The sequence below is a fragment of the Carcharodon carcharias genome, chromosome 10 (genome assembly GCF_017639515.1).
Source record: "Carcharodon carcharias isolate sCarCar2 chromosome 10, sCarCar2.pri, whole genome shotgun sequence".
In the NCBI taxonomy this organism is placed as follows: Eukaryota; Metazoa; Chordata; class Chondrichthyes; order Lamniformes; family Lamnidae; genus Carcharodon; species Carcharodon carcharias.
The window spans coordinates 80661479-80676822 of NC_054476.1; the positions used below are offsets into that span (position 1 = coordinate 80661479).

At 46.9% G+C, this 15344-nt stretch overlaps 1 protein-coding gene across 4 annotated transcripts in view; it reads right to left on the bottom strand.

The window, feature by feature from the left end:
* Nucleotides 1-1026: 1026 nt before the first annotated feature.
* The window catches only part of ldlrad3 (low density lipoprotein receptor class A domain containing 3), a 250937-nt gene continuing 236619 nt past the window's right edge, over nucleotides 1027-15344 (bottom strand). For 3 of the 4 annotated variants that reach the window (XM_041197217.1, XM_041197219.1, XM_041197216.1), the window contains exons 5-6: nucleotides 4085-4448; nucleotides 1027-1842 (exon numbers count right to left, since the gene is read on the bottom strand). In XM_041197217.1, the coding sequence (XP_041053151.1) occupies nucleotides 1653-1842; nucleotides 4085-4448 (554 nt within the window). In that variant the 3' untranslated portion in view covers nucleotides 1027-1652. The remainder of the gene's footprint in view (nucleotides 1843-4084; nucleotides 4449-15344) is intronic. The other variant, XM_041197218.1, reaches the window with a different exon arrangement.

Below are 15344 nucleotides of genomic sequence, written 5' to 3' on the forward strand. Positions count from 1 at the left end.
GGGTTTACGGTTCTGTTTGGCGAGAGAAAGAGGATCCAGCCTTAATACCATAAGAGCCCAAATAATATGATCAAACACAGCACCAAGCCCACTGCAATGCTCTGTATGGTAGAACTTTTGGACAGTTATAAAAGCCAGATTTACATAATAGGATAGTACCAACATTTTGGAAAGGGGAAGGAAATCTCAGAAAAAAATCTAAAACTGTTGGAAACACACAGCAAGTCTGTCAGAGCTTGAAAAGAAGTAAACTTAACAGATGCAAATTTCTTGGCTTTGGAACAGCTGGATGTATTTTTTGTCATCAGCCCTTCATGATGTGGCAACATGCATCTGAGTGTTTGAAACCGGAAACATCCTGAGATGTTGCAGGTGATGTTGTTTAGAGAGAGCTCCAAACCTTAATTAAGTGATATTCCACAGGGCAGCGAGGTCCAGTTAAGGGTTTTGTTTGGAAAATGCGCCTTAAAGCACATCTCTATTCTCAGGATCATAGTGAACTTGCATTTCCATCACCACAAAAGGTAACAGTGAAAAACCAACTTCAGCACTGCAAGGAACCGGCTGCGGACTTTCCTCAGCTATGTCGCCACGTACCTTTGTCTCATTTTTGGAAACAGCCATTATCGCATTGACACCCAGATGAAGGGCAGTGAGACTTTCATCAAACAGATAGTGCAACATGAACCTCTGCCATGCGCTTTTTCCCTTTCTTATTTTCAGTTAAAGTGGTAGTTGATCCTGAGTTTCCTGGAGATTTGTGCTGTTGAAAAGGTGCACCTAAGGCTTTGGGTTTGTTTCCTGGCATAAAAAGGTAGGGAAATGATGTAAGTGAGTTATGCCACTATTTGTGCTCCACTATGAGTTCTGGATTGTGAATGCTGAGATGACTCCAGTGCGCACTGCTCCAGGACACACTGCACTTCGGGGAACTGTGTGGATGCAGCTGGTCATATGTTTGCTTGAGGAAGGGGAAGGGAAAAGGAAGAGAATCACAGTCCAAAGAAATAGCTGCCTCACATGATAAATGGTAACTCTGTTCTATTTGAATACCAAGAGCAGAAGGATCAGAAGGTACAGATACTGCACTTTTAGATTCTGAAATATAGAATCTACACTTAGGTCAAGCAACACAATCATAAAATCAGCAGAATTCTGCTAACTTCCATTATGTTCCGATATGTTGCTTGAAGCTCTCTAGTGATTCACATTTGTTTACGCCTCTTAGCTGCTGTGAGAGTGCACACCCATTGTTTGGACCATAGAGCTATCGAAAATCATGCATCTCCAAACTTCACATTCTTGCATTTACTTTTTAGACTTACAGTCCAGTCTCCAAGCTACCGCAGTGAAGGCTGCATGGTGGTCCCAACTGGCCACCCATGCCTAAGGACAATCGATCGGCTGTCGCTAACAAATAGCAAGCCTCCAGGGTCAAACATCAGTAAAACGACTGGATTTTGTTACTCAGGTTCACACAGCTGGACGCCAAGGTTGTGTCTTCACAATGAAGACGAAACAAATCAACAAGATTAAAGTGTGTGAAATCTTTTTCTCTTTGTTTCTCGAGTTAAATCCTTCAATGAAGGCTCCTTAAATAATCGCTAGTGCAAGAACACAACTGCCGTTCCACTTCATTGTTGCAACTTTGCTCACAGTCCCTCCTCCGATCTGGTGCTGAGCAGACAGTCTCTCATTTCGGCACTCTCCTGTAGGTTGTTGGGATGTTCAGAGATCAAGGTGCTTCCTGCCCTGGAGCGATAAGGGGGCAGCTCAGGATGGCTGGAGGTCTCTGTGTCTAAGAGGTACGGTGGCGGGGGGAGGTCGAACCATGGTGGTCTGCTGGTGGAAATAAGAAACTGAGTATGGAAACACACAGACTGTTAATGAAGATGTTTCAGACTGATTGAAGCTCTGGGGATTTTCAGTAAACACTGAATGGCCTTCTGGACTAGCCAATGAACAGCTTCAAGGTCAGCATGAAACACCATTCATGTTAACTTGGGCTCCTGGTTTGTATTCAGCACTGATAGTACTTAACCCTCTGAGTGTCCTACTGATATTTGTGCAGCACATTCCAAAACAAAAGGTTCAAGTGGTGAAGGGGGTGACTGGAGACTGAATTTCCTCCGAGTTTCTCCTACTCTACTGTCTTTTCCTCTGTGGAATCCCTGTTTACGCACTAATACCATGAATTTATGGCGGAGCGGGATAACCACCAAGGAAATTTACATTCCCCACTGCCACCCCCCACCCCCCCACCTTATATTTCAGAATAACTGACAATGCAGAGATGCATCTCCTTCATGAATACAGTTGTACAGATCAAGCAATAGTTTTGCACGTGCTATCTGCATCACTCCCACTCTGACCTCTTTTCCCTCAGCCTCCTACATTGAAACACAAGGAAAAGAACCTTGTCTTTCCATTAGACACTCACAGCATTCTGGACTCAACATTAAGTTCAACAATTTCTGATCATAACCACTGCCCCCATTTTCTTTATGGGCTCCACTTGTTGGTAATGTTTTTGCTTTTCCCATTTAAACCTCCTCTAGACACATCTTTTGTTTCTATCCTTGTCCCATTACCACCCCTTTTGCCTTGCACCATCATCCCTTTTGTCATTTAATCTCTCTACCCCATCACAGACCTTCCCTTTGGTCCTTTCCCACTCTCTCCTTTCCCTGCCTCTGTACTCACTTAAAACCTGTAACATCGACAACTTTTTCCTCTTCTAATGAAAGCTCTCAACCTGAATCTTTGGGCTGGATTTTACGCACCCTGCTCCTCACCCCCACACACACACACACAACCCACCACCCCCACCCCCACCCCCCAACCGCCCTCACCCCAGCCTGTGTACTTGAAGGTGGAGGTGCTTGTAAAATACAGCGGGTGGCCTTCCCACACCTTTTCGCCCACTCCAGATCTGTCTCCCATATTATGGTGGGTGGGGAAGGTGTCAGGCAGCCTGCCTGACCTTGGGCCTATTGAGACCCTTAAGTGCTCAATTAATGTGCCCTTAGGGCCTTATTCCACCTCCGCTGCTCTTTTACATGTAGCATGGGAAAGCACAGGCAAGGCGGGTAACCCAGCAGCTTTCACAGCACAGGTTGCTGTTGGGCACGAAAGGGGGGTATGGTACCTTCTTTGGGGGGATTCCCTGTGCCCATATGAAGCCCATCTCTCAAGATTAAGTCCGGTTCCATTAGTCTCCTTCCTCGGGGATTGCCTCTAAGCTACTGCTTGATCCTGGTGCTGCTGAGGCCACAAAGCTACTGGTCAATCAGATTGTCAGCAGTTCTCTAGGGTAGGACCTCCTCCCAGATGTGAAGTCAGGGTAATATCTGAATGATCTTTTGTGAATACGAGTTGACATCACTAGGCAGCACTAAAGATTCAGGATCAAATTACTATTGGACAGTGCCTCAGCCAGACACTCTCAACACACAATTCAATGAGAAGATTCCAGGGTCTGCCAACAAATTATCCACTCAATGATCTCCTCCTGTTTCATGGCAAAACACAATTCAACAAAGAGCACTCCATATTTATTCGTACATGGGATGTGCATGCCGCCAGCAAGATCAGCGTTTATTGCCCATCCCGAGGAATCCTTGAGAAGCTGGTGGTGAGCTGCCTTCTTGAACACTGCACTCTGTGTGGTGAGGGTGCTCCCACAGTGCTGTGAGGGGGCTGGGAGTTCCAGCATTTTGACACAGGAACCATAAAAGGTTAGTAATTTATGTTCAAGCCGGGATGGTGCACTTGCTGCCATGATCTATCAAGGGCGTGGAGGTCACAGGTTTGGGAGGTTTTGTTGAAGGAGCCTCAGTGATTTGCTTACAGTGGATCCTGTAGATATACACACTGCAACCACTGTGCATCGATGATGGAAGGAGAGAATATTTAAGGTGAGGGATGGGATGTCGATCAAGTGGATTGCTTTGTCACAAAGCAATTTAGTTTGCGATATTATGTGGCTGATATTTCAGAATCCACTGAATCTGGCTATTACATGCCCTGCTGTCAGTAACAGCGTTAATTATAGATGGTTTTGTTGAGATAAAGAGCTTCATACCTGTGTTCCAGCACAGCCTCAGAGTATGAGGGTGGCACTTCCTCCATTGCCAGTGGCTGGTGGTACATGGAGTTGGATGTGAGCTGAATGCCATTGCTGGTGTTGTACGTGACGCTGCAGTGGTGGGTGCGGTCCAGGATGACAAGCCGTGACAGGAGTAGCGGGTGCTGCAGGCGGTGCAGGGGCGGCGTGACATGTCCAATCAGGCTGTTCCGCTTACGGTGGTGGTGCAGCATCATGGCAAGCAGTGCAACCAGCAGGATGAAGACAACCGAGCTGCCTATAATGGCGAAGATGACACTTGGGTAGTACGGGAAGTGGACATCAGATGTGATGTAATCACGATCTCCGTCCAGACTGTCTTCTGTGAAAAGGAAAGGTGGGGGGGGATTATTGAACACTCCAAGAGCCAGAGAATCTGGAGTACTTCTGGCATACATGAGACAAATGCACATAGCACACTGTAATTTGGTAGAACTAAATGACGGGAAAAAAAACTGAAAGCTGCCCCGACTGTGCTCAAAATACTTATTTTATTTCCATTGCAAACTCCTGCCCTGTTTAAAGTAACAAGGGAACATGTAATATTACTTCTCAGTCTGGTGAAGGGCTGTTCATTACTACAGATGGTATCACAGAGTCTACTTGTACCCTAGTGTTGCTTACAGGAAATTGGAGAATATACTTTTCTTAAGGACCGGACAATCATAATATATGACGCACAATATATTTCTCTGTTGCTAATGTACATCTGCATATAATTGGTCTTTCTCTTTCAGGTCACAATGCCTAATGATGGTGAATAGATAGGTGAGGTCAATTAGAGGCTAATTGATATTTGGCATAACCTGGGTCAATTAGAGACCAACTGCCTTTTTCTGATTCTGTTTTTTAAAAGCTGCACATGGTCTCTGGGTGGTTCCGTCTCTGTGTTCATTGAATTTTACATGTTCAATATGCCAAGATAAATTGCTGTTGAATGCCTTGAGATGCTTTACTGTATTCAAGACGCTAAGTAAATACAAGTTGTTGTAATATTTTTTCATGGAAATTCTTGCTGAATAAAGGGTAGTATTTACTTTATGTTGCAAAATTCTCCTTCATAATATATTAAAAGTCAATGAAAAAGTCAGAGAACGTTAATATGATTTTGATTACAAAGGAATATGCACATATCTTCAGAAGATGAATTCAATTTGAAGTATGTAACTGTTCTTGCATAAAATAGAATCTTTACTGTGGCATTGCCAGCATTCTCTTCTTCAGTGAGTACTCACTTAATACTTCAGCCATGCCCTCTGTCTTAACAAGATCTCTTTTTTGGTCTCTATTTGGCCCCTCCTTTCCTTTGACTACATTCTTACTATTTATATGTCTATAAAAATCATTGGGCTCCCAATTATGCTACACACTAATCACTTTCAGTCTCATTGCCCTTCTTATTTCCTATGGCATCCTCTCTTGTACTTGGTTTTCTAATAAACTGTGAACTTGACATTTACTAGAAGCCTCCTTTTGTTCTTCCATTTTAACCTTTATATCTTAACTTAACTAGGGAGCTCTAGCTTTGGATGACCTTCCTTTCCCCATCATGGGAATGTGTCTAATCTGTACCAGAGCCATCTTCTCCTTGAAGGCCTTGTATTAAAATTATATCTGCTAATCTTAGATTCTAATCCATCTAGACCAGGTTCCTTTTTAACTCACTGAAATTAGCTCCCCTCCAGTTAAGTATTTTCATGTTTGATCTTTCTTGTCCTTTTCCATAACTAATCCAAAGCAAACGATACTGTGACCACTAGTTCCTAAGTGCTCTCTCATTGAAACATGCTCCATTTGCCCCACTTCATTCCCCAAAACTAGATCCAGCACTGATTTGTGGTTGGACTGGAAGCACACTGATCAAGATAGTTCTCTTCTACATGTTTCAGGAATTCCACCGCTTGTTGCCCTATACAAAGTTATTTCTGAAGTCTGTATTCGAATAAATGAAGCCCTCCATTATCACTACTCTAAACTACCTGCTGCTTTCTGCAAATTTGCCCTTCTATCTCATTCCTACTATTTGATGGCCTATAGTATACACCCAGTAGTGTAATAGCTCCTCTTCTGAACCCGAATTCTAACCAAATGGAGGCTGCCTTTGAATGCTCAAGTACATTATCCCCTTCTAGTGCTGTAGCAGTGTCTATGATCAGTACTGCCACCCATTCCTCCATTAATTTCCAGCCCTATCTTTCCTCAGTACATTGTAGCCAAGAATATTAAGTACCCATCCTACCCTTGTATGAGCCAGGTGACTGTTACTGCCATTTTATCATATTCCCATGTGGTTACTTGCATCTGCAGCTCATCAACCTAATTAGCACACCCAGGGCATTCACACATTTTAAACTCATCTTAGCTTGGGGAAACAGCGGCATACTATCACTGAACTAGTAATCCAGAGGCCCAGGCTAATGTTCTGGGGATGTGGGTTCAAATCCCACCACAGCAGCTGGTGAAATTTAAATTCAATTAATGATCCGGAATTTTAAAGCTAGTCTCAGTGAAACCATGAAACCATTGTTGATTGTCGTAAAAACCCATCTGGTTCACTGATATCCTTTAGGGAAGGAAATCTGCCATCGTCACCTGGTCCAGCCTACATGTGACTCCAGACCCACAGCAATGTGGTTGACTCTTAACTTCCATCTGAAATGGTGTGGCAAGCCACTTGCCTGAAGGGCAATTAGGGATGGGCAGAAAATGCTGGCTTTGCCAGCGATGCCCACATCCCATGAGAGAATAAATTTTAAAAAAAAGTTTGTCTTGCATGTTCCCCTGACTGACTTGTCTGATTTCTAGACAGCTCTTTACTGTCATGCTGTTTGGTTCTTCCTGTCCTCAGTGTGTCTTGTTTCTCCTCTCTAATGCTCTCTAATCCTGGTGTCTCTTTCCCTGTCAAGTTATTTTAAACCCTCCCTCACAGCACTAATAAACTTTCCCGGGGGGGCACTAGCTCCAGTCCTGTTAAGGTGAAACTCAACCACCTTGAACAGTTCCTTCTTCTTTCAAATTGGTCCCAATACCCCAGGAATCTGAAGTCTTCTCTTTTGTACCAGTTCTCTGCAAGCAGCTTATCTTGCTGCTGCTATAGTCACTAGCATGTGGCCTGGGAATAATTCCCAGATGACCTTTAAGATCTTGCTCTTTAACTTCCTCTCTAGCTTCTGGAACCGTGTGTAGGACCTCAATATTTTTCCTACCTAAGTCACTGGTTTCAACATGAACCATGACTTCTGGCTGGTCCCACTCCCCCATAAAATGTTCTGCACATGTTCGGTAATGTTCTATACCCAGGCACTAGGGAGGCAACACACCATGCAAGACTTATGTCAACGGTTGCAGAAATACCTATCTATCCCCCTTACTATTGATTTCCCTATAGTCACTGCATGTCTACACTTTGCCCCATGTAGTCATTTGCCTCAAAGTGTTGGGGGTGTGCTCTAGACTGCCCCTCCCTGAGGTATTGTCAACTTCACCAGTTGTATTCAGCGCTGAAAATTAGTTTGAGAGTGCCACACTCCCTGAAGAGCATCCCTCTTCCTAACCGACTGGATTGTCATCCACTTTCCATCCTCCTGAAAGCTCTGTAGCTGTGGCATGACCAGCAGTTGGGACACAGGTACCAGGAAGCTCTCAGCGTCCCATGTGCTCTGCAGTTACTCCAGCTCCTCCTCAAGCTTTGAAATAGGTCTTAAGATGGAAATATTTTTAAGACAGGTAAAACTTTGGAAATATGCTCAGCAAAAATTATATTGTGGCATTAAATATGGAAATGATCTTCTAACTTGCCTCTCTGCTGAAAGACTTGTTCTGTGCCCCTCGAATTAAATTATGTCACTTCACGCTGCATCGACAAAGTGAAGTTGCTTCCTTTTAAAGTCTCTCTGTGATAGACAAGGCATGCGCCGCAGTCTTAATGAATACAGAGCAACTCCAACTAGGACAAAAGTACTACTGTCACAGGTCAATGACATTCCGATCCAGACTTGGAGCCAACACGGCTCACACAATCGAACAGAAATGTCCTGGGCTTGGAGATCACCAATTAGGAGCCCATCATTCTGCCAAAACGCTGGGATGTCGCATGAATCCCGAACATCTTAGTAATTGCAGCCCAAAAACATAGCAGTCTTCAAGAGATGATTACCAAAGCATTCTTTATTTTCCATGTGATCTCACATCAAGTGCAGTAAACAAGTGGGTTAAGGGATTCAAACTCAAATTCAGTCTTGTAAATGCTCTCAGCTTCTGGGAATTTAGGTACAGGAACATATTCAGTTATCTGTGTGACGATCTCTGTAAAAAGCACTGAGCTACTTGGTCCTTATGTGCTGTTTCAATCAACAGTTCTCTGAAATGGTATGTGAACAGAATGTTGTTAAACCTTTCATTAGCTCATTGAATCATTCAGCCAGAGATTTAATCCAAACAAAAACAGGAAATACTTTGCTAACAGAAACACACATTGAAATAAAGAGGCTTTAACAATATACTGCTGTATCGGGATCAGATTTCACAGGGTATTCATCAGTCAATATAACACAATATAGCGGAGAGGACTGTGAAGCAGGTTGGGGTCAATGTAAAACAAATTATGGAGTGTGAAGCCAGTCAGCATCAGGGTGGAGCAGGCCAGGAGGAGTGTGAAGCAGGTCAGGGTCACTGTGAAACAGGCTGAGAGGTGTGTGAAGCAGGTCAGGATCAGTGTGAAGCAGGTTAGGATCTGAGTGAAGCAGACTATGAGGAGCTTGAAACAGATCAGGAAGAATGTGAATCAGGTCATGCTGACTGTGAAGCAGACCGGGAGGAGCATGAAGCAGGTCAGGATCAGTGTGAAGCAGACTGGGGGGAGTCTGAAGCAGGTCAGGATCACTGTTAATCAGACCAGGAGGAGTGTGAAGCAGGTCATGTTGGCTGTGAAGTAAATTGGGAAGAGGGTGAAGCAGGTCAGGATCAGTGTGAAGCAGACTGGGAGGAATCTGAAGCAGGTCAGGATCACTGTGAAGCAGACCAGGAGGAGTGTGAAGCAGGTCAGGATCACTGTGAAGCAGGTCAGGAACAGTGTGAAGCAGACTGGGAGGAGTGCGAAGCAGGCTGGGATCAATGGGAAGCAGATTGGGAGGAGCTTGAAGCTGGTCATCATCACTGTGAAGCAGACCGGGAGGAATGCAAAGCAGGTCAGGATCACTGTAAGCAGGCCAAGAGGAGTGTGAAGCAGGGCAGGATTAGAGTGAAACAGACTGGGAGGAGTGCGACATAGGTCAGGATCAACGTGAAACAGACTGCGAGGAGTATGAAGCAAGTTAGGGCGGAGTGTGAAGCAGGGCAAGATAATTCAGAACCAGACTGGGAGGAGTGTGAAGTGAGTCAGGAGCAGTGTGAAGGAGACAATGAGGAGTGTGAAGCATGAGGAACGTGAAGCAGGTCAGGGAGGAGTGTGAAGCAGGGCAGGGTCACTGTGAAACAGACTGGGAGGAGTGTGAAGCATCACTGTGAAGCAGACAAGGGGGAGTGTGAAGCAAATCAGCATCACTGTGAAACAGACCAGGAGGTACGCGAAGCAGGTGAGAATGACTATGAACGAGGCTGGGAGGTGTGTGAAGCAGGTCAGGATGACTGTGAAGCAGGTCAGGAGGAGTGTGAAGCAGACCAGGATCAGTGTGAAGCAGACCGGGAAGAGTGCGAGGCAGGTCAGGATCAGTGTGAAACAGACTGGGAGGTTTGTGAAGCAGGTCAGCAGTACTGTGAAGCAGACCGGGAGGAGTGTGAAGTGGGTCAGGAGCAGTGTGAAGGAGACAATGAGGAGTGTGAAGCTGGTCAGGGAGGAGTTTGACGCAGGTCAGGGTCACTGTCAACAGACCCAGAGGAGTATGAAGCAGGTCAGCATTACTGTGTGGCTGACTGGAAGGAGTGTTAAGCAGATGAAGATCACTGTGAAGCAGACCGGGAGGAGTGTGAAGCAGTTCAGGATAACTGTGAAACAGACCAGGGGGGTGTGAAACAGGTCAGCATCACCGTGAAGCAGACTGGGAGGTGTGTGAAGCAGGTCTGGATCAGTATGAAACAACCGGGAGGTGTGTTAAGCAGGTCAGGGTCACTGTGAGGCAGACCGGGATGAGTGCAAAGCAGTTCAGATTCATTGTGAGGCAGACTGGGAAATGTGTGAAATTGGCCAGGATCACTGTGAAAAAATCTGGGAGTAGAGTAAAGCAGATCAGGATCACTGTGAAGTACACCAGGAAGAGTGCAATGCAGTTCAGAATCACTGTGAAGCAGGCTGGGAAGAGCTTGAGGCAAGTCAGGGTCACTGTAAGTAGACCAAGAGGTGTATGAAGCAGGTCAGGATCAGTGTGAAGAAGAATGGGAGGAGTATGAAGCAGGTCAGGGAGGAGTGTGAAGCAGGTCAGCATCACTGTGAAACAGACCAGGGGGAGTGTGAAGCAGGTCAGGGAGGAGTGTGAAGCAGGTCAGGGTAAAGCAGACTGGGAGGACTGTGAAGCAGGTCTGGATCACTTTGAAGCAGACCGGGAGGAGTGTAAAGCAGACTGGGAGAAGTGTGATGCATGTCAGGATGACTGTGAAGAAGACTAGGAGGAGTGTGAAGTAGACCAGGGAAGTTTGAAGCATATCAGCATCATTGCGAAGCAGACTGGGAGGAGTGCAAAGCAGGTCAGGATCGCTGTAAGAAGACCCAGAGGAGCATGAAGCAGTTCAGGATAAATGTGAGGCAGATTGGGAGATGATTGAAACAGGTCAGGGGGGAGTGTGAAGCAGGTCAGGATCAGTGTGAAGCAGACTTGAGAGGAGTGCAAAGCAGTTCAGGATCACTGTGAAGCAGACAAGGGGGAGTGTGAAGCAGGTCAGCACTATGAAACAGACCAGGAGGTACACGAAGCAGGTGAGAATGACTATGAAGGAGGCTGGGAGGCGTGTGAAGCAGGTCAGGATGACCTTGAAGCAGGTCAGGAGGACCATGAAGCAGGTTAGGAGGACCGTGAAGCAGGTCAGGAGGAGTGTGAAGCAGGTCAGGATCAGTATGAAACAGACCAAGGGGAGTGTGAAACAGGTCAGCATCACTGTGAAGCAGACTGGGAGGTGTGTAAAGCAGGTCAGGGTCACCGTGAGGCAGACTGGGATGAGTACAAAGCAGGTCACGTTCACTGTAAAACAGACTGGGAAGAGTATGAAGCATGTCACAATCACTGTAAGCAGACCAAGAGAAGTGTGAAGCAGGTTGTGGAGGAGTGCGAAGCTGGTCAGATACATTTTGAGGCAGACTGGGAAACATGTGCAGCCGGTCAGGATCACGGTGAAAAAATCACGGAGTAGAGTAAAGCAGATCAGGATCACTGTGAAGCAGACTGGGAGGAGTTTGAGGCAAGTCAGGATCACTGTGAACCAGGCTGGGAGGAGTGTGAAGCAATTGAGCATCACTGTGAAGAAGATCAGGAGGAGTTTGGAGCAGGTCAGGATCACTGTAATCAGGCCCGGAGGAGTGTGAAGCAGGTCAGCAAGGAGTGTGAAGCCCTGTGAAGCAGATAGGGCGACGTGTGAAGCATGTCAGGATCAGTGCAAAGCAACCTGGGAGGAGTGTAAAGCAGGTCAGGACCACTATGAAGCAGACTGGGCGGAGTATGAACCAGGTCAGGACCACTATGAAGCAGCTCAGAATCAGAGTAACGCAGACAGGGAGGAGTTTGAAGCAGGACAGGGTCACTGTGAAGCATAAAGAGAAGAGTGTAAAGCAGCTCAGGATCACAATGAAGCAGATGGGGAGGAATGCAAAGCAGGGCAGGATTCCTCTGGAGCAGACTGGGAGGAGTGTGAAGCAGATCCGGATCACAGTGAAGTAGGCCAGGAGGAGTGTGAAGCAGGTCAGCTTCACAGTGAAACAGACCGGGAGGAGTGTAAAGTAGACCAGGATCAGGCCAAAGCAGACTGGGAGGACTGTAAAGCAGGTCAGGATCATTGTGAAGCAGATGTGGAGGAATGCAAAGCAGGTTACATTCCTCTCAAGCAGTCCAGAAGGAGTGTGAAGCAGACGGGAGGCATCTGCAGCAATTCAGGATCACTGTGAAACAGACGGGGAGGAATGCATAGCAGGATGACAATGAACCAGACCTGGAGGAGTGTGAAGTAGGTCAAGATCACCAAGGAACAGAGTGGGAGGAGTGTGAAGCAGGACAGGATCACTGTGGCGCAGACCAGGAGGAGCATAAAGCAGGTCAGGATCACTGTGAAGCAAGTCAGAGTCAGTGTGAATCAGGCGGGAGGAAGCAAAGCAGGTCAGGATGATTATGAAACAGACCCGGAGGAGTGGGAAGCAGATCAGCATCACCATGAAGTGGACCGGGTGCAGTATGAAGTGGGTCAGGATCACTGTGAAGCAGACCAGGAGGATTGCAAAGCAGGTCAGGATCACTAGAAGCTGGCCAAGACCAGATGGGGAGGAGCGAAGCAGGTCAGGGTCAATGGGAAGCAGACCAGGAGGAACATGAATCAGGTCAGGATGACTATGAAACAGGCTGGTAGGAATGTGAAGCAGGTCAGGGAGGATTGTGAAGCAGGTCAGCATCACTGTGAAAAAGACTGGGAGGAGTGTGAAGCAGGTCAGGATAACCGGGAATCAGACTGGGAGGAGTATGAAGCAGGTCAGCATCACTGTGAAGCTTACAGGGAAGAGTGTAAAGCAGGTCAGGATCACTGTAAAGCAGATCAGCATCACTGTGAAGCAGGTGTAAAGCAGGTCAGCATCACTGTGAAGCACACAGGAAAGAGTTTAAAGCAGGTCAGGACTGCTGTGAAGCAGAGGAGGAATGGCGAAGCAGGTCAGGATTCCTCCGAAGCAGAGCAGGAGCAGCGTGAAGTAGGTCAGGATCACTGGGAAGATGACCAGGAGGATTGTGAATCACAGAATCACAGTGCAGAAGAGGACCTTCGGCCTATCGAGTCTGCACCAACATGTGAGAAACACCTCATCCCATTTACCAGCACTTGGCCCATAGCCTTGAATGTTATGACATGCCAAGTGCTCATCCAGGATGTGAGGCAACCCACCTCCACCAACCTCCCAGGCAGTGCATTCCACCACCCTCTGGGTAAAAATGTTTTTCCTCACATCCCCCCTGAACCTCCTGCCCCTCACCTTGAACTTATGCCCCTTTGTGACTGACCCTTCATCTAAGGGGAACAGCTGCTCCCTATCTACCCTGTCCATGCTCCTCATAATCTTGTACACCTCAATCAGGTCGCCCCTCAGTCTTCTCTGCTCCAACGAAAACAACCCAAGTCTATCCAACCTCTCTACATAACTTAAATGTTTCATCCCAGGCAACATCCTGGTGAATCTCCTCTGCACCCCCTCCAGTGCAATCACATCCTTCCTATAATGTGGCGACCAGAACTGCACATAGTACTCCAGTGTGGCCTCACCGAGATTCTATACAACTCCAACATGACCTCCCTACTTTTGTAATCTATGCCTCGATTGATAAAGGCAAGTGTCCCATATGCCTTTTTCACCACCCCACTAACATGCCCCTCTGCCTTCTGAGATCTATGGACACACACGCCAAGGTCCCTTTGTTCCTCAGAACTTCCTAGTGTCATGCTGTTCATTGAATACTTCCTTGTCAAATTACTCCTTCCAAAGTGTATCACCTCACATTTTTCAGGGTTAAATTCCATCTGCCACTTATCTGCCCATTTGACCATCCCATTTATATCTTCCTGTAGCCCAAGACACTCAACCTCACTGTTAACCACCCGGCCAATCTTTGGGTCATCCGCAAACTTAGTAATCCTACCCCCCACATAGTCATCTATGTCGATAATATAAATGACAAATAAAGGGGACCCAGCACAGATCCCTGTGGTACGCCACTGGACTCTAGCTTCCAGTCACTAAAGCATCCTTCTGTCATCACCCTCTGCCTCCTACAACGAAGCCAATTTTGAATCCACCTTATCAAATTACCCTGTATCCCAACAGGTCAGGATCCCTGTGAAGCAGACCGGGAGGAGTATGAACCAGGTCAGGACCACTAGGAAGCAGCTCAGAATCAGAGTAAAGCAGACAGGGAGGAGTATGAAGCAGGGCAGGGTCACTATGAAGCATACAGGGAAGAGTGTGAAGGAGCTCAGGATCACAATGAAGCAGATGGGGAGGAATGCAAAGCAGGTCAGGATCACTGTGAAGCGGACCTGGAGGAATGCGAAGCAGGTCAGGATTCCTCTGGAGTAGACCGGGAGGAGTGTGAAGCAGATCTGGATCACTGTGGAATAGGCCAGGAGGAGTGTGAAGCAGGTCAGCATCAATGTGAAACAGACTGGGAGGACTGTAAAGCAGGTCAGGATCATTGTGAAGCAGCCGGGGAGGAATGCAAAGCAGGTCAGGGTCACTGGGAAGCAGACCAGGGGGAATGTGAATCAGGTCAGGATAACTATGAAACAGACTGGTAGGAACGTGAAGCAGGTCAGGGAGGATTGTGAAGCAGGTCAGGGTCACTGGGAAAAAGACCATGAGGATTGTGAAGCAGGTCAGCATCACTGAAGCATACAGGGAAGAGCGTAAAGCAGATCAGGATCGCTGTGAAGCAGATGGCGAGGAATGGCGAAGCAGTTCAGGATCACTGTGAAACAGAACAGGAGGATTGCAAAGCAGGTGAAGGTCACCGTGAAGCAGATTGGCAGTACTATGAAGCAGATCAGCATCACTGTAAGCAGGCCGTGAAGAGTGTGAGCAGGTCAGGGTAACTGTGAAGCAGACCAGGATGATTACAAAGTAGGTCAGGATCACTTCAAAACAGATCGGGAGGAATGTGAACCAAGTCAGGGAGGAGTGTGCAGCAGGTCTGGATCAGAGTGAAGCAGACCAGGAGGAGTGTGAAGCAGGTCAGGGTCACTGTGAAGCAGACCAGGAGGAATGTGAAGCAGGTCAGGATGACTAAGAAACAGATCGGGAGGAGCATGAAGCTGGTCAGGGTCACTGTGAAGCAGGCCAGGAGGAATGTGAAGCAGGTCAGGATGACTATGAAATAGACTGGGAGGACTGTGAAGCAGGTCAGGGAGGAGTGCAAAGTAGGACAGGATGATTGTGAAGCAGACTTGGAGAAGTGTCAAGCAACCTGGGAGAAGTGTGAAGCAGACTGGGAGGAGTGTAAAGCACATCAGCATCACCATGAAATAGACCAGGAGGAGTGTGAAGCAG